This window comes from Oryzias latipes, chromosome 3 (genome assembly GCF_053564925.1).
Source record: "Oryzias latipes strain Hd-rR chromosome 3, Olatipes_Hd-rR_3.1".
Classification (NCBI taxonomy): domain Eukaryota; kingdom Metazoa; phylum Chordata; class Actinopteri; order Beloniformes; family Adrianichthyidae; genus Oryzias; species Oryzias latipes.
In genome coordinates, this window is record NC_136239.1 from 17,862,995 (window position 1) to 17,883,320 (window position 20,326).

The 20,326-nt window shown below is 40.5% G+C and overlaps 1 protein-coding gene and 1 long non-coding RNA gene across 2 annotated transcripts; both read right to left on the minus strand.

Moving 5' to 3' along the window:
• Positions 1–5,775: 5,775 nt before the first annotated feature.
• LOC144990952 (uncharacterized) lies at positions 5,776–7,222 on the minus strand. The gene is made up of 2 exons (XR_013654829.1): positions 6,938–7,222; positions 5,776–6,860 (listed from the first exon to the last, which is right to left on the minus strand). It is a non-coding gene; the product is annotated as an uncharacterized LOC144990952 (long non-coding RNA).
• An 88-nt stretch (positions 7,223–7,310) lies between these two features.
• LOC144991228 (gastrin-releasing peptide receptor-like) lies at positions 7,311–19,250 on the minus strand. The gene is made up of 3 exons (XM_078945346.1): positions 19,072–19,250; positions 12,363–12,714; positions 7,311–7,592 (listed from the first exon to the last, which is right to left on the minus strand). Exons 1-3 carry the CDS (start codon positions 19,248–19,250, stop codon positions 7,311–7,313), a joined length of 813 nt encoding a protein of 270 aa, XP_078801472.1.
• Positions 19,251–20,326: the final 1,076 nt, after the last annotated feature.

Sequence of the window (20,326 nt, forward strand, 5' to 3'; positions counted from 1 at the left end):
AATCTGATGTAAATTACTTCACCAAGCATAAACTTACAACAGCACATACAAATTTTGGCTCTTTGAGAAACAGAACTACACGGAGCCCGTGACCTGACATGGGTAAAAAAATGATTGAATCATTCCCACAAATTATTATTTCTCTACCACAAATTATTATTTTGTTTCCACGAATTATTGTGTCACCTTGAAATAATGATTTGTTCCAGCGGAATGATTTATGACAGATTTTTAGGGCCAGCTTACAGACATTTTTATTTTATTTTATTACGACTTTAAAATCTGTTAAATAACAAGAGTAAAGTAATAAATTTACGAGAAAAAAGTCGAAATTTTACTACTTTAAATCTCGTAAATGTATTACCTTTTTCTCATAAATTTACGAATTTGATCTCGTCATCAATTAACAAGAAAAAAAAACTCCAAAGTTGTCTGTTTATCGGAGCCTTGCTTGAAGATGAAAGATGTGGAGCATTTTGTGAAGCTTCATTTCCGGATACGTTTCAGAAACAAAGAAATTGCGAACATTTTGGCAATTCCAAATCAAATTATTGTTAGTGTAGCCAGCTTTCCGGGTTCGGTGTCGGTAAAATGGAGTTTTATACGTAAAATAAGGAGCTCAGAGACATGTTTGGGTGAAGACAACCAATACTTTATTCACCCATGTTCATTCACGTACCCAGAAGCCCATTTGTCACCTGATGAATGAAAATAGTCTGTTATTTTAGCATAAGGACATTGAAAATGCCAAAAAGTGCTTCTCCTCAGACGGAAGCTTCACACAGACTTAGAGATATTGGTTGTGTCCGAATTCCCACCCTAACCCCTAACTACACTGACCAAAAATATAAATGCAACACTTTTGTTATTGCTCCCATTTTTTATGGTATGTACTCAAAGATGTGAAACATTTTCCACATACACAAAATAACCATCCATCCATCCATCCATCCATCTTCCTCCGCTTATCCGGGACCGGGTCGCGGGGGCAGCAGACTGAGCAGAGATGCCCAGACTTCCCTCACCCCAGCCACTTCCTCCAGCTCCTCTGGGGGGACCCCGAGACGTTCCCAGGCCAGCCGAGAGACGTAGTCTCTCCAGCGTGTCCTGGGTCTTCCCCGGGGCCTCCGCCCAGTGGGACATGCCCGGAACACCTCTCCAGGGAGGCGTCCAGGGGGCATCCGAACTAGATGCCCGAGCCACCTCAACTGGCTCCTTTCGATGTGGAGGAGAAGCGGTTCTACTCCGAGCTCTCCGCGGGTGACCGAGCTTCTCACCGTATCTCTAAGGGAGCGCCCAGCCACCCTGCGGAGGAAGCTCATTTCAGCCGCTTGTATTCGGGACCTCGTTCTTTCGGTCATGACCCATAGCTCATGACCATAGGTGAGTACTGGAACGTAGATCGACCGGTAAATTGAGAGCTTTGCTTTTCGGCTCAGCTCTCTCTTCACCACGACGGACCGATAGAGCGACCGCATAACTACGGACGCTGCTCCGATCCGCCTGTCAATCTCACGCTCCGAACTTCCCTCACTCGTGAACAAGACCCCAAGATATTTAAACTCCTCCACCTGGGGCAAGGACACTCCACCGACCGAGAGATGGCAAACTACTAACCAGTTCTCTGAAATATTTACACAAATCTGTCTAAAGGCCTGTTCACACCGAGACGAATTTCGCCCGCGATTTTCGCCGACGTTTAACGCCTCGTGACTAAACAAAGGGCACCAATGTGAGTGTGCACACCGACGCGAAAAAACACCACGCGTCACAGCGTCACTTTTTAAAAAATGCCTCGGGTTCGTTTTTTTTGGTTTGTCGCACCGCGTCGAAATCTATTCGACCAATGAGAACGGCGCTTTTGCACACGTGTCTGGAGCTTCTGAAGTTACAGTAAAACACAACTTGGGGGCGCTCAAACACAAAACTGCCTTGCTGAGCACACATACCAGCGAAGAAGATAGATGCCTAGTTGCATCTACACTGCCGCAAAGAAATAATGACGGACATTCTAAAATATCCCCGAAATATTCATGTTTTCTTTGTATGATTCTGACAAGCGCGTAAATACTTGCTCTCTTCTTCTGAGCGAAAAAAGACTTTAAGAAGCGTAAAGTTGCGCAGCGCCACCTTGTGTACAGGAGTATTTCTGTTTTATATTAAGCGCCATCTAATGTCAGGGAATGAAATTGCATGTTCACTCGGCTCATCGTCAGCGAAAATCGCCTGGGTGTGAACACAAAAAATGGGGCGAAAAACGCTGGCGAATATTCGTCCCGGTGTGTACGGGCCTTAAATCTGTGATAGTGAGCACTTTTCCTTTTCCAAGACAATCCATCCCACCTCACAGGTGTGCCTTAGACTGGCCACAAGAAAAGGCCACTCTGAAATCTTCAGGTTTTTTTTATTGAGGGGGTCAGGGGACTCAGACAACCAGTCAGTATCTGGTCTGACCACCATTTGCCTTATGAAGTGCGACACATGTCCTTCGCATACAGTTGATGTGGTTGTCTATTGTGGCCTGTGGAATGTTGGTCCACTCTTCTTCAATGGCTGTGCGAAGTTGCTGGATATTGGCAGGAACTGGAACACGCTGTCGTATACACCGATCCAGAGCATCCCAAACATGCTCAATGGGTGACATGTCCGGTGAGTAACCGTGATGTTTTCAACTTCCAAGAATTGTGTACAGATCCTTGCAACATGGGGCTGTGCATTATCATGCTGCAACATGAGGTGATGTTGTTGGATGTACGGCACAACAATGGGCCCCAGGATCTCGTCACGGTATCTCTGTGCATTCAAATGACATCAATGAAATCCACCTGTGTTCTTCGCCTATAACATAGCGTGTCCATACCATAACCCCACCACCACCATGAGCTACTCGATCCACAACATTGACATCATAAAACCGCTCACCCACACGACGCCACACACGCTGTCTGCCATCTGCCCTGAACAGTGTAAACCGGGATTCATCCGTGAAGAGAACACCTCTCCAACGTGCCAGACGCCATCGCATGCCATTGCATGTGAGCATTTGCCCACTCAATTCGGTTACGACGATGAACTGGAGTGAGGTCGAGACCTCGATGAGGACAACGAGGATGCAGATGAGCTTCCCTGAGACGGTTTCTGACAGTTTGTGCAGAAATTCTGTGGTTATGCAAACCGATTGTTTCAGCAGCTGTCCGAGTGGCTGGTCTCAGACGATCTTGGAGGTGGACATGCTGAATGTGGAGGTCATGGGCTGGTGTGGTTACACGTGGTCTGTGGTTATGAGGCCGGTTGGATGTGCTGCCAAATTTCTCAGAAACGCCTTTGGAGACGGCTTATGGTGGAGAAATGGACATTCAATTCCCTGGCAACAGCTCTGGTGGACATTCCTGCTATCATCATGCCAAGTGCACGCTCCCTCAAAACTTGCGACATCTGTGGCATTGTTCTGTGTGATACAACTGAAGATTTCAGAGTGGCCTTTTCTTGTGGCCAGTCTAAGGCACACCTGTGCAATAAACATGCTGTCTAATCAGCATCTTGATATGGCACACCTGCGAGGTGGGATGGATTGTCTTGGCTAAGGAGAAGTGCTCACTATCACAGATTTAGGCAGATTTGTGAACAATATTTCAGCGAACTGGTTATTTTGTGTATGTGGAAAACGTTTCACATCTTTGAGTTCATACCATAAAAAATGGGAGCAATAACAAAAGTGTTGTGTTTATATTTTTGGTCAGTGTACTAAAACACTATACAGTGCGGCACTATATAGTGCCCTGAATTATAAAAGCTATTCGGACACCTCACTCTGTTTGTTTTTTAACGGCTGACATGACGTAATCGATTTCACAAAATTAAAATCTAATTAATATGAGCATTTTGCGATGATTATTTATGAGTCCACTGTGTTCTGAAGATAAAAACGTTGTTGATTTATTAAAAAAAATACATTTAAATAACGCAATGCATTCTGGTCTATATTCGCCGATCTAGTGAGCATCAATAAACACGGGTTTTTCGCAGAGACTTCTGGGAAATTTCTAGGGCACTCGATTTTGGAATTGTAGATTTGAACAGCACTACAAAATGGCGAACGCACTAGAAAGTGCACTAAATAGGGCAGGGGTGGGAAAACTACAGCCCGCAGGCTAGATCCGGCCCGCCTCCATGTTTGGTCCGGCCCACTGAACAATATCAGAGACCCATGTTCATTTATTATTTTAATCTGGTCACATGGTCAAGACGTGACATTTTATTCCCCCCTTCTGCAGTCTGTCCTCCAACCTGAATCCCTCTAAAATCTGTCAACTAGAACAGAAGACAGTCTTTCCTTTTTATGTTGCAGTTCATATTTCCTGGTTTAGCTCATTATTTCTGAGCGATCATCCAGCCTTTTTTAAACCCGGCACCCTGTTCAGTGTCCTGATTGGCTGGAGACCCTGTCAATCAATCTCCTCAGTCCGTGCCGTGTCTCCTGTACAGCGGAACGCGTTACATGGAGTTCTTCAGATCTACAGAAATCTGTGATCGAGCAGATCTTTGTTTTCATTCTAAGATCCTGAACCTAATTTCTATGAAGGTTTGAGAATATAAACAAGAGAAAAGGGTGAAAATGTTCATGTCTGTCTGAGAAAAGTGTAGAAAGTGTGCAGTGAGGAGTTTTGATGCCATAAAAAACATCTTCAGACTGAGACTCCGTGGATTTCACAAATCAAAGTTATTTTTTTATTGTAACTCCAGCAATAAATGAAGGAACTCTGTAATGGTGAAAAGGTAACACAGATATATGCGTACCTGCAGCAGAAGACAAAAAAATATGTTTTTTTCATTATTACTGGATGAGAAACAGACGCGCAGGACACAGCGCAGGTCCTCGATTTTAGCACAAACTGTTAGACGAACCCCACGACCACAATAGACAACCACATCAACTGTATGCAAAGGAGATGTGTCGCACTTCATGAGGCAACTGGTGGTCACACCAGATACTGACTGGTTGTCTGAGTCCCCTGACCCCCTCAATAAAACAAAACTGAAGATTTCAGAGTGGGCTTTTCTTGTGGCCAGTCTAAGGCACACCTGTGCAATAATCATGCTGTCTAATAAGCATCTTGATATGGCACACCTGTGAGGTGGGATGGATTGTCTTGGCAAAGGAGAAGTGCTCACTATCACAGATTTAGACAGATTTGTGAACAATATTTCAGAGAACTGGTTACTTTGTGTATGTGGAAAATGTTTCACATCTTTGAGTTCATACCATAAAAAATGGGAGCAATAACAAAAGTGTTGCGTTTATATTTTTGTTCAGTGTATATATATATAAATTTTGTTTTAATCCCAGATTTAAAGAGAGGACAAAGTGTGGGGCAACATAGAGAGTTTTAAGACTTAGAATGAAAAAGAAAGCAAAAGAATATGCTTGTGATTTCACCACTTTTACAAACCACAAGGCCATAAACACACCTCTGAAAATAGGTGGAACGACAGCTGACAAAGTCTGTAACACATCAATGCTCAACACATAGAATTCATAATCTCAACACTCATCATTGAATTTGGGAAGACCAAATAAATAATACATAAATAATTCAGTCATAAAAAATTTAAACCTCAACCATGTCCAGCAAAAATATCAAAGACTTTCTTGAAAAAGGACATATGAATGGAATAAGAAAGCAAAATTATTCTAATGAAGAATAATGAAAAACAGCTTTTTGAGCAGTCATTGAGTAAAACAGGAATACTAGATTATTGTTTATTATACTATCATAATTTTCAAATATAATTTTTATTTCATTCAAATTGAAAGGAAATCAGGTGTTCAGGACATTTTATAGTCCTATTTCTCAACATATTTTTTATACACATTTTTTAACTGAAATTCCTTTAGGTACTCAATTTAATTCCTTTGTTTTTGTAGTCCATTTGTACTATAACGGGAAGTACAGCAGAAAGAACTGATACAAAATGAGACATTCAATAACTGATTTTTTTTTTGGCCATAATTGCCTGCAGTTAACATCTTACAAACAGCACAGGAGGAAGGGAAAGACAAGACTTAAATACATACAAGGGAACAAGACACAGTTGGAAACACTCAGGACTGATGGGGAAAGGTAAAACTTGAGACAACAACAAAACAGGAAATGCTACAAAATAAAACAGGAAGTAACTCAAACAGGCCCGAACATAAAACAACTAGAACATAAAGGCAAAGAACCTAAAACCGTGACACCTAATGTGGGTTGAAAGGCAAAGAAGGAGAAAGGCTATGTTTTGTTTCACATTAAACATGTCACATGACTTTAAAGTGCATTTTGTAAACATTTAAAATCATATCTAGAATTTTCAAACCTAAACACAAATTTCATCACGTTTAAAGTAGTTAAAACCAATAAATGTAACAAAGAAGAAGCCACACAGAGGAGAGTTAAATATTGAAGGACTTTGAAAAACACAGTGTGGAACACGCTGAAAACGTTGCCAAACTAATTGCAATGATAGCTTTTTATATTTATTACTTCCATCGTTGTTTTTATCTATACGCGTGAGCACCCAAATAAACTGTTTTGAACTGCAAACCAGTTAATATAGCACACACCAACAAGTGTTTAGGTCAACAACAGAACCAGGCGCTGGAACCCGGAAGGAAAACACAGGTAAGTAAGATGGTAAGTATTCAGATGTTTTTGTTGCCATGGCTTGGAGTCGTGGCGTGGCTGGAGGTCCTGGCGTGATTAGGATTAGTTGCGTGGCTGGAGGTCTTGGTGTGGTTAAGAGTTACCAGGATTTTCAGTGAAGTAGAAGCTGCTATAGGAGATTTATGACTCAGGTGACACTCGTGGTTTGAAGTCCTGAGGCAAGAAAACAAAGTTAGTGAGAAGCAAAAACACATGAGCAAAGCATAAGCTCTAGTGAACAGACTAAGCACCATCAGGGGCAACGAACTGGCGATGAATGCTGGAACTGGATCTCCTTATGTAGGGCTGGTGGATGATGAGGTGAGTGGTCAAAGCTAGTTCGAGTTAGGGAGTGGAGAAGAGAGGGGAGGGGGAGGAGAGACTGCCAGAGGCGCCATGACAGCTTTAGTTTATTAAAAGCAGCATAGATTTTTTAAAGCCTATCCATAAAGCAGCCTGAAAATACAAACTGACATTAGTGAAAATCTTTTTCACACTTTTACAATCACTTTAGAAATATACAACGCCATCTTCATGTCAATCTTTTGCTGAGACATGTATTTTTTGACAACATTAAACGATGTTGTGAGCAGAAATATGGACATGTGCAGTCCATACTAGACTTTACACACTGTCTTCCTGGTAGATCTGCTTGCCATTAACTGTGGTCAGGCTGGCTATGGAGTGATGCGTGCTGTGGATGGAGGTCACACGTATGTTAAAATGGGTTGGGCTCCGTGGGGAGTGTTTGAGGATCCAATGACAGCAACAGCACAGCTGCTGGTTAAACTGCCTCTTGAAGGTCTCACTGAGTAGGTAAAGGGCAAATGGGTTGATGCAGGAGTTGGTGAAAGCTAGAATCCGAGCCCAGACGCTGCATACAAAATGAACCATGGAGGTGTCCACCTGACAACAAGACAATGGGTAAGGAGATGAAGAATCAGTTTTAAATGCCAATCTAATTAATGTTAACTCATTAGGGGTTCACAGTTTTTGTCACTACCTTTCTCCTTATTCATGATAAAGTCAGGCATGTCGGGTGTTGCATTTATCTAAGCACACATAAAATACAGACAAAGATTTTCTTCTGTCGTTGAATACTGGTAGGAACGATACAAGTAGATGATGTGACTGGTAAGCCAACAAATGGCAAAGAGACCAACAAACACCAGGACTGTCTTAGCCAGACGCTTCCTTGATTCAATCTGTGGGTGTGAAAAGAACCACTTCAAATGAGAACAAAGAAGAAACAAGCACTGAATGTGTTGTTTTCTCCATTAAAAATAAAAGCAAATGGCTTTAGTGTTAGTTTCCACTGAACTCTTTTGTGGTATACACGAAAAAAGCTGTAGTTGTAAAAATACTCATAGAAAAAGTAATAAATGGATTCTGCATGTTAAAAAAACTAAAGGCTCTGGTTTGAATATATATTGGAAAGAAGGTAAGTGACAAACTTAGGTTGTACAATTGTTTGTAACATCAAAACTAGGCTGAATTGAACTGACATCTTTTCAAGGAATATCTGCACATATTTCCACAAATCTGTGAGTTTACAAAAGGTAATGAAGAAGATTGTTGACACTAAGACCATGCAAAGGTTTAAAAGACTTAATGTGCCGACGACCACCAAGAAGGGTTGCACACATAAAGATTTTGTGTTATTTTTTATTTTTTGGTTGCTCCTCAATGAAAACCCCACATCCACATCATGATTCGGCTTCAGTTTTGCTGCAGATGACTATCTCAATCACTGACTGTTTATGAGAATTGGACCGAGAGAGAGTGATGTCACCCAAAGAAAATCGTTTACTTCCAGCAAAATGAAGCAAATTCAGTCGTCATTTTTTTTTGCAATACAAACACCACCGTGTTGGAACCAGTAAACAGTGATTGATCTGAGTCAACGTTTCTATGGCAACAACTCTCACCAATCCAGATTGAGCTTGTTTAAAGTTCCACTGAAAGGGGGCTAGGGTGAATCTGTCAATCAAACATTCTGAACGTAAGAGGTGGGGGCCAGCGGGCACCACACGCTTTTTGGAGGAATCTGATCGGTCAGTTTATTATGATGGAGTTTTAGAGCCACCAAAAAAACAAAAGAAAGTAAAATTACGAGATTTTAAGTTGTAAATTTATGAGAAAAAAACTCTTAATTTTACGAGATTAAAGTGCCAGTGAGCATACAGAGCAGCAACAAGTGAACGCCGCGCAGCAGCAGAGCAGCCCGACTAAACTTAATTGAACTGAATGTTTATTGATAATGTTCCAAATGTTTGGAAGCTGAAGAAAAATGAGAAATCTGTCACTTTGAGATTTCTTCCATGCGTGTTCGTATGTCGGGAGAATGACCAGAAAATGCGAACGGAATAAAATTAAGAGGTTTTATTTCCCTAACAAAGAGCTCTAAACAAAAATAAAACAGAATAAAACAGATCGATCTGGGTGTCCAAAATCAAGGCCTGCAATACATAAGACATTACAATCCGATTCACATGCAGCTTGTCTGGACACAAAACATTTTCCAAAGCATGGCTCTTTTAAACATGTGGTCAGAGTCCCTCTTCCTGAAGCATGATGGCCGCTGAATCTCCGCCTCTGGTCGCTAGAGATTGGCTGACAGAGGAACCCGCCTACTTCCTTCAGTCCATCACAGCATCTGGTCTCTGCTTCCCGTGGTCCTCCACAGGCGACCGGAACTTCCCAGCATGCATTCAGTAGATCATAAAACTTTTGTTCTCCACACGTGAGCGTACGCCTGAAGTGGTTCCCATAGCTGCAGTCCCAGAGATAGTTAATTTATGGCCCATGTTAGACCTTCAACCAAATGGCCTTAGAAGATCAAAGACTGTTTCTTCCCCTGACGGGGGATGGATGTGGAGCTGCCTTCTCACATATGCAACTTAAGGAAGCAACTTCAGAGTTCAAAGGATGTTAAAGCACACACTTCAGCAAATGATTTATCTTCAATGTAATAAAAATTAAGACTGACAACCCTAATGAAAGTTCCAAAAATATAAATTCCTTCAAAGCTCATTTGTTTGATTTAATGTTTATTAATGTTTTATTTATTGATGGGTGGTTCGCAGGATCTCTGCTGCCGATGAAGCCATCGGTGTCTCCTGCAGGCAGCTGTCCACTTCAATCCACTTCAATCAAATCAAATCAAACTTTATTTATAAAATAGCGCTTCTCATGCACTTTGTGCAGCTCGAAGCGCTTTAACACTAAAAACAGTAAACACACAACATTACAATAAAAACCCCAACCCACCCTTCACCCTTCCCACTCCCCTCCATTAAACCACATGACCCATGGCTCCCACGTACAATGAAATATGACTATGTAACTGTAAAAGAATAAATAAATAAATAAATAAACAAGTATGGCTTAGCTCTGCTGTGAGGAAACAGTATCTGGGAATCCTTTCATACCAGGAGACAGCCCGGCCACCGGAACATCGCCACAGTGCCCACCCAGACCGGGACAACACCGGGGTCCCCCTCACAGCCAAAAGCTGTAAAATTAGACCCCAGCCGCCCCAGCAAGGGCAACAACTGCAGCAACAACCGCTGACCAAGCCGGCAATCCCTGGAGGAAAAGATCCCCTCAAGAAACACTGGGGCTAAAATCATAAGATGCTAAAATTAAAAACATAAAAAAGAAGAAAAAAAAACCCATAAAATTGAAAATAAGATGCATAAAATTAAAATAAATACATAAATAAAATAGCCTATACTAAAACTAATAGAATAAATTAGCAATTAAAATCAACTAAAAGCTATATTAAAAAGGTGGGTCTTGAGCCTCTTCTTAAAAACCTCTACAGTCTCTGCGGCCCTGAGGTTCTCCGGCAGGCCGTTCCACAGGCGAGGACCGTAATGGCAGAACGAAGCCTCACCATAAGTTTTGGTCCTCACCTTGGGAACAACTAAGAGGCCAGTACCGGAAGACCTCAAGGTCCGCGAGGGCTCATATTTTAAAAGAATATCATTTAAATAAGAAGGCCCAAGACCATAAAAACATTTATAAACCATTAAAAGAATTTTAAAATCAATCCTGAAACGCACAGGGAGCCAATGCAGCGATTTTAAAACCGGTGTAATGTGTTCCCGCCCTCTGGTCTTCGTCAGAACTCGTGCCGCTGAGTTCTGTAGAAGTTGTAAGTTTGAAAGAGACTTTTTGGGTAAACCAGAGAGCAGGGCATTACAGTAATCTAAACGACTGAAAATAAAAGCATGCATTAGCACTTCTGTGCTGGCAAGAGAGAGGAACGGGCGGACTCTGGCAATGTTTTTGAGATGATAAAATCCTGTCTTAACGACATTTTTAATGTGTGGGATAAAATTTAGCTCAGAGTCAAAAAGTACGCCCAGGTTTCTCACACATTGAGAAGGTTTAAAATTATGAAGATGTGGTAAAATCATCTCTCTCTTGTCTTCAGAACCGATGATTAAAACTTCAGTTTTGTCCTGGTTGAGCTTTAAGAAATTTTCTGCCATCCACAACTTTATATCTAATCAAGATCTCTACGTTTGTGTGATGCTTCCGTCTGAGAAGGAGGAGCACTTTTTCACATGTTCAACGTGCTATTGCTAATATAACAGACTAATTTGATTCCTCTTAATTGTTTTATGTTAAAACGGGACGTTTCATCTGGAGGAGGGGGTGTATGTAACACTGTTTACTTCCGCATTGATGTTCGGATGACAGGCTGATGACGTAAGGTGACAAATGAACTTCAGGGTATGTGAATGAAAAGGAAAATAAAGGCTGCAGAGGTCCGTGTCTCTGAGCTCCATATAAAACTAAGCTTTACTGACCGAACCCCGGAAACAAGCACTGAATGTGAATGTGAAGCCAGCTTCACAAAAGGCTCCACATATTTCATCTTCAAGCTTGGATCCGACAAACGGAAAACTATGGGGATTTTTCCTCGTAAATTTATGAGATTTTAAGTCGTGAAATTATGACATATAAACTGGTAAATTTACGAGACAAAATCGCATAAATTTGCGACTTAAAAGTCGTAATTTAAAAAAAAAGAAGGTTTTAAACTGGCCCTAAAACTCCGTCGTAGTTTATAGCTTAGAAATTCTTGCAATTTAGAAAAAACATTGTTAAAAAAAAATCAGGGTTAGCAAGAACATGTAAAAGAATATGTAAAAAAAATCACAGTAAGAATAGTTATTCTGACAGATAAATATGACTGAATAATAACTGATTGTTGATTAATGATATCTATGGGATTTTGGCTTCTTTGGAACCAACGGTACTTCCTGTTTTGAGCATGCAGGGGGAGGGGTTACTCAGTCCATTTCTCTAGTACAGTCAATGATCTTAACTCAATTTTTCCAGCCCCAAAACTGACAAATGAAAACATGGTAAAGTGCTCGATGTGGTTGGAGTGACTCACAGCCCAACCCTGCATACTTCATGACATCAGATGAGATTGGCCGTGCACAGGGTGGCACAGCCATACTCACATATTTTGATGTGAGATATGAGAGTTGCATGCAGACACTTCCTCTTACCTTAAGCTCAAAATGATTGTGATAAATGTAAAAAGGGGCCAGTGCGTGTGTATCACCTGTTAGATGTGTTAGAATTGTCACCTACAATCATTCATGTAATTTGCACAGCTCAAAAAGGACTGCCAGATGTAAATTTTGCACTAACCTGACTTCTCATGTGCACATTTCCCTCCACAGGGAGAGTTGACGCGCTCATTATAAGGCTTTGTGCAATGACAGTGTAGTACATGGATATTACCAGCAGGGGGATGACATAGAAAATGAGAAAGGAGGCCATGGAGTGTATTTGAGGGTGCAGTTTTCCAGCATGGGGATAGGGAGCGCAGGTGACAAAGCTCTCATTCGTGGAGGGGATGTTAAAGGTGTGGAGGTCAGAATACACAGCCTCAGGAATGGCTAGAATCAAAGAGAAGACCCAAATGGAGGCCGCCCGCAGGATGATGCTGGTTGTGGTGACAGAAGTTTGGATGTCCAAGGGTTTCACTATGGCCCTGTACCTGTAATGGACAAATGTAAAAAGAGACACACAAACATGGCTGGCTCATTAGCTGAATAGTGAAGTGGTGTGAAGCTAAGCATGTGTGTTCTTGTCGCCTCGTTGCAACGTCAGTTTCCAGCTTAACCGTTTTTCAGGACCAGTTTTCCTTTCAGAAACCAAAGACTGATCCACAAAGATCAAGTATTTTTACCTATTCCGTGTCAGTGCTGCAGGCCTATGCAGGTCAAATTAGCCGAGGGCATCAATTAACAGTATAGTGAACATAATTCACACAGGCTTTCAGAATGTGTCATTTAACAGTTCCCTCTTAAAAAGAACAAAAAAATAAACACAGGAGTTTTTTACTCATTGTTTCTCTGCTGCAGTGACAGATGCTCTGTGTCATACTACACACTTTTCTCTTGTTCAGCATCACAACCCCCCCTTTGGTCCTGCACTAATCACGTCCTTGACCAGCCACAATAGTTTTCTAAAGGATGAGACAGAAGATTGACTGAGATGCTCTTTCAGCCCCTTGTAGATGAATAAAACTTATGGCTGCACAATGAAACTCTAATTTTGTCTCTCAGTCCTGGTTGAGAGACAAAAATGGACCAGTTTTTATGCATCACACGCTTTGATCACTTAGGATTCCACTGTTATTGTCATGAATCTCGGAGAGTGGCGAACCCAGGCGCTGGAACCCAGAAATACAAAAGGTAAGTGGCGGGTAAGAAATGATTTATTTCTTTCCAGGAACTTTTGAATTTTGTGGTGGCGGAGGTCTGAACAGGACAGAGGCTTGTGGCGTGGCTGGAGCGCTTGGCTGTGGCGTGGCTGGAGCGCTTGGCTGTGGCGTGGCTGGAGCGCTTGGCTGTGGCGTGGCTGGAGCGCTTGGCTGTGGCGTGGCTGGAGCGCTTGGCTGTGGCGTGGCTGGAGCGCTTGGCTGTGGCGTGGCTGGAGGTGTTAAGCGCGGTCAGCATAAGCCAAGAGATCTTCTACTTCTCAGAGAGCTTGATGGATGATCCAACTGGCATCACTCGTGGGATGATTCTCCTGAGGTTAGACAGCAGAATTAATACAAGGCAAACTTGACTTGACTTGACTTGACTTTAACATGAACATGAATAAGCCTAGACCAGGCATAGTCGCCATAAGGGGTAACGAACTGGCGTTGAATGATTGAGTTGAGTCTCCTTAAGAGCAGAGGAGGTTGATGAGCTGAGTGACGACAGCTGGTGGAAATCAGGAGCAGAGTGGAGAGGAGCTGGATGGGGGGGGGGGGGGGGGATCTGACAGATGCCTCATGACAGTTATGCTCCTTTTGGTTCAGCTATACTTTAATGCTAGGCGACAGACCCCATGAGGATGAGAATGATCCATCCTTATGGACGATGTTTAAACTGACACAACTGAGCTGCCATAAAGACACACCTATCACGCAGTATTATGGAGCAAAACTGATAGACGGCAGTTGTATATATCAATTTACTCATAATTTATTCATTCAGTTATTTTTTTACCTCTTTATATTTTGCACACAGGCCACCTACAAGAACAATTCTAGATTTCTAAAGCAAAATGTTTAAGATCAAAATTGTCTTTGTTTTTGAAATTGAGTTAGGAGAATAAGCCTGTTAATCTACCTAAAACATAACTTGTTTTATAACAAAATAGTTAATCACAGAGTATATGGAGAATATACCATAATCAAAGCAATGTCTGTCTGTCATATTTCATATTTCTATGTCAACAAATTTTGCAGCACCCACACACAGATTGATTGCATCTGTATCTTAAATTACAATGTTTTCAGCCACTGGATCAACCAGACAACATATCACCCATCTGTAATGGAATAACTTCTGGGGATAAACAAAGTACACAAAGGCAGTTTAGGCCTACATTGTCAAAAAACATATTTTCACTTTTTGATCCAAAAAATGATCAAGAACATGCTTCAGAGACTGAATGCTTTGTCTTGTTTGGGTATCCTTTATTCTTCTAGTAAAGCTGTAAAACATGCCTAAAGGCAGAAGGAAAATATGGACTGCTTTGTTTTGTTCAAAGCTGAAGTCCTAAAAAATGGTTAAAAATGTGTTTTCAGTCTTCCATTTTCTCTTTCTGTCTGTGTCTGACTCTTCTTTGTCCATTGACTGCTCCTTTCAAGGTTTGCCTCAGCCAATCATCCGCCTCCATCCAGCTCTATCCTCTGCATCCTCCTGACTCTCATCAACTGCTCTCATGTCCTTCACTACATCCATGAACCTCCTCTTTGGTCTTCAGCTAGGTCTCTTTCCTGGTAGCTCCAACCTCTATCACATAATCACTGTCTCTCCTCTGAATGTGTCCAAACCTTGAATTTATCTCCAAAACATCTAACATGAGCTGTTCATAGGATGTTTTTATTCCTGATCCTTTCCATGTCTGTCAGTCCCCAAAGAGAGCATCAACATCTTCAACTCTGCTACCTCCAGCTCTGCCTCCTGTTTCTTTCTCAGAGTCTCCAGAACAACATTGTTGCTCTCACCACAGTCTTTCACTTTCATTCTTGCTAACACTGTCATTACACGTCACACCTGAAACCTTCCTCCAACCGTTCCAAGCTGCATGCACAGGCCTCTCCACCTCTTTCCAACACTCTACCTAAAATCTCTACTGACTGTCCAACTCAAGTCTTTCACATTTACCCACATTAACTCTGCCTTGGTGCAGTTCCTGTCAGCCTAATGCATCAGTGCTTAAAAGCTAAAATGGAAAGAAAATAGTAAAAAAAAAATCATCATGCCTTAATGCAGTTCAAGTAACTCAGGACTACAGTTGGACCGATAATGGCAAAGACTGTTGAGACAGAACTTCAAGTGACAAAATCACTAATTACTGGCACAGATGGAAAATCAGACAATTTGTTGATTATACAGATGAAAAAAAAAACAATAATGAAAAGTAACACAAATGGGTCTAAAAATAGAATTCACATTAAACTGCAAGATGGCAACAGTCTCTTGGCAACACCACTCAAGTCATGGAGACTCCACAACGGCTAAAAGTCAATGAGGACAACCGTAATAAATAACAAATAAAAAAAACACCTGCCATGCAGAGTAAAACTTACACTCTAATGTTTATTTTCATGGTTGTTGATATAATATTTAATTTATTTATTTTTTTCTTTTTCTTCACCCTGTGTTGGAGTTTTTCTCCACCTTCTGAACATGAGTGGGGAAGAACAGTCCCATCAACAAAGACAACTTCATAAAAGGGTCAACACTTCCTGGATGTGCAGGAGAACATAAGCCCCATCTTTGCATGCAGTTCAGAGATATAAACTTCCATGATTGCAGTTACAATAACTGCTGCCTTTAAACCACTTGAATGGTCAAACAGGCACTCACCAAAAGATGACAAAAACTGTTTCAAAACTCATTAAAAACAGCACTTTACATTTTTTCAATCTATATTATTGTCATCAAAGTGTGTGTCTCAGAAAAAGGAACAGGTTTGGCTTTAGTCATTTTGCGCGCCTGCTTTTCACATGATCAGCAGTTAAATTACAAACAATTGAGTTGGGATTGTAAGAAGATATGGGTCACAATCTTCTTCTTTCATGAAAACCATTTTAGTGCTTCCTGTGCTACATAATACAGAAGTATTCATAACCCCTTTCTTTTGCAGTTTATGGAAATCAAACAGCGCAGTCACACATCACTCTCCTCTATTGAAAGTCTTTCTAAGCAAGAAGGTGCTTACCTGACTTTACAGCTGAAAATATTTAAGCAATAAAACCTGCAGGAATGAGTCTTGTGCAAAACAAAGATCAAGAATATCTATGCAATATCAGAGTCACTAAACAAAATAGTAAGCCAGAGCTGTGGTAGAATACAAAAAATGTGAAACCAAACAATGAGATGAGACATAAATGTTCAGAAGATATCTGATCCACCAAAAAACCCCAAAAGCCAAGCTAAGAGGATTCTCATAAATATATAGAGGTTTAGAAATAAACACCTAATTTAGAGAGTTTGAGCTCAGCTAAACTGTGCATTTAAAAACATTATATCCACAATCTATGGTGAAAAAGCCATGATCCTAAAGGACTTTTAGAAAAATGTTCCTCAGAGAAGATCAGCACATGAATTTTACAGGTAGTAAAGTGCATGAAGAAAAGAAAAACATGGATCCTCTGAGGCTGAAGCAGCTGAAATCAGGGCCTCTTAACTGCCACAAAAGGCTGGTCTGACAGGAGGAGGAGGCACTTGTCATAAAAAAATAAGAAAATGTAATTTATGAGTGTATGTATGTGAGTATGTGCTGCTGCATCCGGCAAGTTACAGCAGGCTTCCTTCCTCAGGACAGCATAAAATAGTCCCACGCTGAATGACAAAGTGCACATAGATCAAGCATGTCCAAAGTCCGGCCCATGGGCCAATTTACACCTTCATTCAAATTTCCACTGGCCCGCAGGCCCCTGTTATAAAATCAATAATATGTGGCCTCCAGCACTTTCTAAAAACTGTGTGTATGATTTTTTGATTGTGATTGGCTACATCAGGTTATAAGCTGTTGTAGTACTGTGTACATGATCTTTAAAACCTCAAGGGCCAAACCAGAAGTAAAAATATATTTCTTTTTCCAATCAAAACCACAGTGGCTTGTAGTTTAGAAGAAAATAACTGTTTTATTTCCCTCTTCACCTGATTTAAATTTAGAACTTAACAGTAAAAGTGGCAAAATATGTAACATTTCATATGAACCCAGATTGAATGTTGACAAAAGCTTTTTTTTCTTTAAATACCACATTTATTGTATTTCTGGTTTTTAAATATGAAATTTACAGTAATTTTGATAACATTTATTTAGAAATATTTATGTTCTATGTGAAGAAATGAAAAGTATTCCAATGCAAAAAATGTAATTCAATAGTTCCTTTGCATTTAATGTTATTATAAGGGTTGAAAGAATGGCTGATTGGTTGGCTCTCATCTCACAAAATAGTTACTTTAAACATGAGATAAAAAGGAAATTACAAAATATTGTGTAAGATTAAAACATGGATATCAAGACAGGTGATGGATAGCTGCAAAGTTGACCCATTGACACCTATTGATGCAAATGTGCATCAAACCACCTCTGTTCCAAAATTACTTTAAACTAGCATCTAAAGCAAAAACATAAGTGATTTTTTTGTCATAGTGGTAAATAAATTCAGATATCAAGGGGTTAACTAACTCAAAAGAACACAGCAAGTATAAGGACAGCTTAACCCACTATCGCCGAGAGCAAAACTATTTACATTAATTTGAATATGTTGTGTGTCAAGTCTGTGCTTCACCAGGGAAGTCTGACATGTCCCAGGAATCGGTGGACCAAAGTCCAAGTTTCTAGTATCATTTTATTATTTTTTTAGGAATTTTTTGTTCTCAAATTCATTATCTTTCAGTTATTTTTTAGCATGTTATTTAGGAACTTCCTCTATATACATTTTTTTATTTTGTTACACATACCACTGTTAAAAATAAAAGGAAACCACAAAAATTTATCATGTTATGTTTTGATCTATTTTTTAAGACAAGAAATTCTTGTTGAGTATATAATATTGGGTAAAAACTACACGACAAACGTGATGGTGCAACCTTTTATAATGAAAGTGGTCTAGGGTTACAAAAAAAGATGTGGAGAAGTGGAGACAGGTGAGGGGTGTGACCTTTCAAGCTAAAAGCGTGGCTCCAGGAACTTCCAGGAACATTATATTTGAAATAAAAATCCTAAAAACTCCAAGAAAACCTACGTCAGATTGCCCAAAGGATGAGAGTTTGGATTTTAATTTCAAATCACAACACTCAGAGCTTTTGTTATGCTCTGAGAGTTAAAAGTGGATGAGAGTCAGGTAAATATTTCATTTAAAATAGCCTCTTCTCTAAAATTAGAAGGCGTGGCTTACTGAGCAGGTTATCTAGGAGTCAGTGCCAGCCTGGGGGGCACAGGGAGGTGGCACATCAGAACAACTTCTGGATTTTCCTTTAAATCAACCACATGTATGATGTTCTGTAAATTAAGTTTTACACACATGATTTCCCAGCTGCCTCATTTACCTGTTTTCCTGGCAACTATTTCATTATTTATATAAGCAAGACATTGTTTATCATTTTAATGAAGAGGAACTGCTCATGTTGTTGCTTCCAAAGTTTATTGGTTTTACTTGGAACTAAATGGCACTCTACTGTTCCAAACAAATATGTTTTTGCTGGACACTGCAATTTAATAAAGGCCATGTCCTTTCTTCATTTTAAATCAGATTTGGATTATTTTCATGCTCCATCATCCTGCTCCTTTGGTTTTCAGTAAAAATGAAATGATCATTAGACAAAAAGCTTACCTGTCTGCAGAGAGGGCCGTGAGCGTGAAAACAGACACCCCGACCGACGTGAGCTGAATAAACGGGATGACTTTACAGCCCACTCTCCCGAACAGCCACTCATCTGACAGGTAACGGCTCGCATCAACCGGAGCGCAGGTCACCAGCAGCAGCACATCCCCGAGCGCAAGGCTCGACATGAACAGAAGAACAAAACGTCTTGATAAGAGTAATGTTGCCGACGAGCCCCAAAACACTGATTACACCGTAAATGGACGCAATGGCCACGCCGGTGCTCCACATTTCTGGTGCTGAGCTGTGGAGAGGAGTGACGTTGCGCGACGCACCGGAGCAGAGAGATGCTCCATCTGTCCCAACGTCAAACCAAGACGTTATGATGTTTGTGAAATCAAACAGGAATGTGTTTTATGCTTAAAATTTGGAATAACTTCAATATGAACAAAAACCAAGTAAACAACAGGTGAGAGAAAACTTTGCATGCGCATGAGAGGGACTTTCAAGCTGCTCGTAAACTCACACGGTAAAAGATTAATGTGGAATTGTGCGCAAATTCATTTACTACAAGTTAAGTTATTTGAAGAAAATCTATAAGCAAAAAGTATAGAGCATCACGCAAATATTACGTACTTAACATTAAATCTATTTTAAACGCATAAAGGAGAAATGTTCACCAAAAGTCTTTGTGTTTATTCTACCTTCAATCTATTCTGTGCGACACTAGAAAAACTCATTCTAGACCAGCCATCTGCAACCTTGGCTCTGGAGCCTCATGGCTCTTTGACTCTTCCTGTGAGGCTATCTGGTTAAAGAATACTGCAATGTTTTTTTATTTAAAAGTTAACATATTTTTGGACTGTGAAGTGCATCAAGCAAAACAGATCAGTCAGATAAATCAAAGCTTATTCTGTTGACAGTTGAAGCAAGCGCACATCACTTCACCAGGCTCCTGACTACAATACCCACAATGCTCCAACAATCCATCAAGTAGGGCAGTTGACCCAAATTGTACATTTCAAAAGATTTTTGAGCGCCGTATACCACACAAAATCAAGTTCAGAGAGCACAACCAGAATTCCTATTTAGGTCGCATCAGATTATAAGGCAGACTGTCGAAAAAAGAAAATTAAGGATTTTAAGTGTGCCATATGCAGAAAGGTCACTTACTTAGTTCTAAATTTAATTTGACATGGTTAGATTCACAAATTTCTGGTCGAGATGTACCAAAAACAATAAAACGAAACTTATAAAGTTTGTT

What these genes read in the sequence shown, in the direction of transcription:
- LOC144991228 (XM_078945346.1), bottom strand. Translation starts at nt 19,250, where the DNA reads ATGTCGAGCCTTGCGCTCGGGGATGTGCTGCTGCTGGTGACCTGCGCT. An exon ending in ACGGCCCTCTCTGCAGACAG is followed by an intron (nt 12,715 to 19,071) that starts GTAAGCTTTTTG and finishes TGTCCATTACAG; the next exon opens with GTACAGGGCCATAGTGAAAC. An exon ending in ATGTGCACATGAGAAGTCAG is followed by an intron (nt 7,593 to 12,362) that starts GTTAGTGCAAAA and finishes TCTTGTTGTCAG; the next exon opens with GTGGACACCTCCATGGTTCA.